The sequence below is a fragment of the Carlito syrichta genome, unplaced genomic scaffold, assembly GCF_000164805.1.
Source record: "Carlito syrichta isolate Samal-C Ts95f unplaced genomic scaffold, Tarsius_syrichta-2.0.1 Scaffold288381, whole genome shotgun sequence".
Classification (NCBI taxonomy): Eukaryota; Metazoa; Chordata; class Mammalia; order Primates; family Tarsiidae; genus Carlito; species Carlito syrichta.
In genome coordinates, this window is record NW_007232477.1 from 271662 (window position 1) to 276967 (window position 5306).

General features: G+C 43.1%; 1 protein-coding gene across 2 annotated transcripts in view; it reads right to left on the reverse strand.

The window, feature by feature from the left end:
* Positions 1-737: 737 nt before the first annotated feature.
* The window catches only part of SBF2 (SET binding factor 2), a 241686-nt gene continuing 237117 nt past the window's right edge, over positions 738-5306 (reverse strand). For both annotated transcript variants that reach the window (XM_021710296.1, XM_021710295.1), the window contains 2 exons: positions 3379-3510; positions 738-2432 (listed from right to left, as the gene is read on the reverse strand). In XM_021710296.1, the coding sequence (XP_021565971.1) occupies positions 2334-2432; positions 3379-3510 (231 nt within the window). In that variant the 3' untranslated portion in view covers positions 738-2333. The remainder of the gene's footprint in view (positions 2433-3378; positions 3511-5306) is intronic.

Here is a 5306-nt window from a genome sequence, read left to right on the forward strand (position 1 = left end):
TACATGAGGTAAACTCATGGGTTTAACTGAAGTGTTGTCTAGAGCCAGGTGCAGTGGCACATGCCTGTAATTCCAGCATTTTGGGAGGCAGAGGTGAAAGGACTGCTTGAGTTCAGGGGTTCAAGACCAGCCTGGGCAACTTGGAGAGACCTCATCTCTACAACAAATCAAAAAAATTAGCGGGGCATGGTGGCAAGTGCCTTTAGTTCCACCTACTTGGAGGGCTGAGGCGGAGGGATCAGCTGAGCCCAGCAGGCCGAGGCCACGGTGGTCATGAGTGTGCCACTGCGCTCCAGCCTGGGCAACAGTGAGACTCTGGCTCAAAAAAAAAAAAAAATCACTGATTATTTGTGTTTAACAATTCCTTGAAGCAAAAAAATCTGCTACCCACCAGATTTCAATGTCTCATGCCTAATATTTTCAGATTGCCATAATCTGACCCAGAAAAGGCAAGGGACTGGGACTGGTGGTGGGAGTGAGAATCTTGGCCTCAGCTCTCTTAACCAAACTCTGCAGAGGTGTGTCTGGAACCCAAAGCTTATGCCAGCACGTCCAATATCCCTAGTTACTTCTCGAGCAATGGGCAGTGATGACATTAGCAGAACCAAGGCACACAGAGTAGGTAATGCTTAGTTTTATTCTTGAACCTTCAGTCTCATGTATGGATCCTGAATGGTACCCTCCTGAGTGTTGTGCGGTGCAGAATGACCTTTATTTCATGGTAAATAAGGGATCTCTTTTTCTTAAGAAATAAATTTAATTCAAAGTGGTTAGTGAATGTAAGGCAAGGTAATGCCTTCATGAAAGTTAAAAGAATCCAGTTACAAAAGAAGCAGTGTACAGTCTCAAACAGCTGAAGGTACAAGGCGCTCCGTATTTTACAAAGTACAAAAAATTATTTCATATACAAAGAAAAATACAAATAATGTGCAAAAACCATTTTCACAGGTGGTAATTTATAAAATGAAAATGATAGAAAAGTCCTTCATTTTTATTATCCCCCTAATTTCTCATATATTAACACAGTTCTATTTCCTAGTGTGTAGATAATTTTAAATTTGAAAATTGGATTTTTAATCTACAAAGACAGTATTGTTATTTTTAAAAAAGGGAACCATTTTATTATTGAAATTTTATGAATCAGTTAACTTTATATTAAATTATAAGCAGGCTATCTGAAAAACAAGGATATAGAAATCATATATACATATTTTTGAAATATTAGTTTAGTATTTAACATATTAACATTTCAAAACAAATGCAATGATCTAGCTACCTATGACTCCAGTTGGTGTCAGTGGCTGTGGCAGAGACACTGTTTCTGGTTTCCATGTGCAAACAGCATTCCTGGGATCTTAAGCTAAAGAAACACAAGGTTGTCAAAAGTAAAGAAAATCTAAAGACAGTTCTTACTTTTCAGGTGCATAAGTGTTGTCTGGGTATCCAGTCATGCCACAGTGTGACAATGGTCTGCACATCCCTTGTCACAAGTGTGTGTGGTCATAAACAGCTGGCCTCTGTCTTTACATCTTCACTTCATTAGGGGTTCAGTGTGAGTGTTTGTTTTGTGGTTAGTGCATTCAGCTTTTCTGCATGTTATTCTGTGTAAGAAGCTGTCAGGGAGCAGAAGAATATGCAGGAACACAAGGCCCTGGGTCCTCAGAGCACCTCTGGTCTAGAGAATTCCGTGGTTTGGAAGCAGTATTTCCCTGCCTTGGCCTGGTCACTGTTGCAGCGTTCCCTAGACAATCTTTCCATCAGAGCAGTCCTGTGTGCTCCCTCTTTGCCTGCTATTGAGTAATGATGTCTCTTGCTGTGAACCCCGATGGCAGAGCAGGGATCACGGATGCACCTTTTGGCAGCACCAGAACATGAGTAGTTGCCTCTGATGAAAAACCCATTCTATGTAGAATATGAGATAATCTTGGAGGGTTTTGATCTTTGCATGTTAAAAAGCTCTCCAAGGAAATTAGCACCTTGGAGAACAAAAAGGGTCTAGCTTTCATGAAGAAGGACCCAAGTAGTGGCTAGCCATTTTGCCTGGGTGAGGGTGACTAGTGGCTCAGGAGGCACCTTCTGATCCCTAACCGTTAAGACCCTGTTAGAACAGTGTAGTCAGTGCAAGATACAGGGAGTGCCCGGGGCTCCTGACCAGACCTGTGTGGCACACTCATTCAGGTTATGTGGACACAGCCACTGCTGCAAGTGGACTGTAAGACTGGGCAGGAGAACCTCAGCTGGGATGGCTGGTCAACTCCTTAGGGACTTGCGCTCTTTTTTCCATGTGGCGGCAGGAGCTCCCTTCCCTATTCTGCATGGGCTGACCGTGGGCATCAGGCGTCAGAGATACAGTTCTGTATCCTGTCCATCCATTGCTGGGCACTCTGTCCATCTTGGGCGCAGAAGTTATACACACGTTTGCTGGTCTTGAGCTACAAAACCATGTGACAAAAAAACCAGAGATGAGGGCAGGGCTGTTTTATGGCTTTGAGTGAGTGGCAAATGAACCCCTCTGACCTCCCTCTTCCACACTGCCCCAGAGCCTCTGTGCAAATATCTCTCCCTCTACTATCAGACTGTCACTGTTTTCACTTCCCTAGTCCCCAAAGTCATAGGGGATGTTAGTAGAAGGATACTGGCAGGAAAAGGAAACACACTAGCAGATCCTTACTTTTCATCTTCCTGGGGCCTTCTTTGACAGAAGAGGAAGGGTCAGGAATGGCTGGAGTCTCTGGCCTCTCCCATGCACTGTGCCAATGCAGCAAAGGTGAGGAAGCTCCTTGGGGTCCAAGGGGAAGCCCAAGACTTATCCACACCAGGAAGTTGGTCTTTGTGTCCCTTTTCTTCCTCAGGGGCCATACTGGAAGCCCAGAGTTAGGAACATGGCCTCATGGCCTGAGCAGGGCCCTACAGTATGACCTCTGCTTGACTTCAGGACCTGCGTAACTCTCCTTCAATCATGTGACCTATAAAATGCTCCACAACCTACCTAAAGGCTGCTGAAGATGTTAGGGTAGCTGTCATGTGTGACCAAGGACAGTCTTTTATGGCTGGATGGTCAAGTATGAAGACACTGGATATAGAGGGACGCGACATCTGTTCCTGGAAGCAGGTGACAACTGAAATAGTAACATCTAACAAGGAGTTCATTTGCTTCCATATGTGGTTAGACTCCTTTTTCTGAGATATATGTACAGCAAGAGAGATTAGCCTTGGGGCTCAAGAGTTCTGAGTTCAATTTCTGGAGCAATTTCCATAGCTAAAGGAGTCTGTCACCCATCTATATCACCCTCAATTGCTTTGAGGGCCCCACACTTCTAGGAGGCAGATGGAATAATGTGCAGGCAAGCCAGGGAAAGAGAAGAGAGATCAACTTACATCAAAGAAAGCCTTGTCACTTGTGTGCTTTGGGGCACCCATGCTGGGGCCAGCAGGAATAACCATTTCAACTTCAGCCAGATCAATGTGGCCTTTACAGCTTGTGTCCTCACCTGAGTCATAGTATCGCAGCTAGAACCAAAAAGATACAGATGAGATATAAGAAACACAGAAGAGAAAACGGCATTGCTTTTCAAACTGTATTTGAAGAATTTCCTATGCAACTTGCTTGTATATGCTTAACCATGTCTGGAAGAATACACAAAAAGTTAACACTGGTTGCCTCTAGGAAGGAGAACTAGGTGGCTGGGAGAAAAGACTGAGAAGAGATGTATTTTTTGAAATTTCAACAAATAAATGTATTACATATTAAAAAATAAGTCAACAAACAACTAAAAAAAATATATTACATAAAAAATATATGTAACAAAAATAAGAGGCTAATGTTCATTAATATGCAGAATTCCTAGAAATTGGTAAGAAAAAGAAAAGCAACCCAGGCTGCTTCTTTTTTTTTTTTTTTTTTGGAGTTGGAGTCTCACTCTGTTGCCCAAGCTTGAGTGCAGGGGGCACGCTCATGGCCACCACAACCTTGACCTGCTGGGCTCAGGCAATTCTTCTGCCTCAGCCTTCCAAGTAGCTGGAACTATGCCCACCATGCACACACCATCATGTCTGGCTAATTTTTTGATTTATTGTAGAGATGAAGTCTCACCAAGTTACCTAGGCTGGTTTTGTACCTGTGAGTTCATACAATCCTCTCACCTTGGCCTCCTAAAGTGCTGGGATTATAGGCGTGAGCCACACTGCACTGGGCTACAACCTAGTCTTCTATGACAAGCAAGTCACAGAAGTACAAATGCAGCTAGGCATGGTGGCTCACACTGGTAATCCCAGGATTTTGGGAGGCAGAGGTGAGAGGACTGCCTGAGCTCTGGGGTTCAAGACCAGCCTGAGAAACATGCTGAGACCTTGTCTCTACAATAAATCAGAAAATTAGCTAGGTGTGGTGGTGCACACCTGTAGTTCCACCTACTTGGATGGCTGAGGTGGAAGGATCACCTGAGCCCAGCAGGTCAAGGCTGTGGTGGCCATGAGTGTGCCACTGTACTCCAGCCTGGGCAACAGAGTGAGACTCCAACTAGAAAAAAAAAAGCAGTACAAATGAACTATTAACACTTGAAAAGATGATCAACCTCACCGATCAAAGAAAAGTAAATGAGATCAATGAGATTTCACTTTTTACTTAGATTGAGAAATTAAAAATGGCTGATAATATTCAGAGGGCACTAGGAACTCTCAAATACTGCTAGTGGGGATATAATTTGGTAGAAAGTTTTTGGAGAACAGTTTGGGCAATAGCAACTAAAATTTAAAATGTTCATGCCGATTGAGACATCTTTCCCACCTCTAGAAAGTTATCCTACAGAAATACTCCCACAAGCAGGCAAAGATACACATATGAAGAGGTTTCCATCAACACTGTTTTTATCAGCTAAACACTGGAAAAGTTGTACTTGTCTTTCAAGGCAGCACTGGCAAATTAAATGACATATTAATAAGATGGAATACTATACAGATTTTCAAAAAGACTAAGGAAGATCTCTGTATGAAATGGTAGGCATTGGTTCAAGATATTATTTTTTTTAACAAATTTGCAACAATAGGGTATAGATATAATGTGATTTTTGAAGAACCCAGTAAATAGCTTCACATTTGACTGTACTAGGGTCTTTTAGATCTGCATGAAACGTTTGAATTTGGTATAATAGACATGTATTGCATTCCAGTCTGGGTGACAGAGTGACAAAGTATTTTTTCCTTTTTTTCTTTCTTTTGAGTTGGAGTCTCACTCTGTCACCCAGACTGAGTGCAGTGGCCGCTCCCAGTCACCACAGCCTCGACCTGCTGGGCTCCGGCGATCCTTC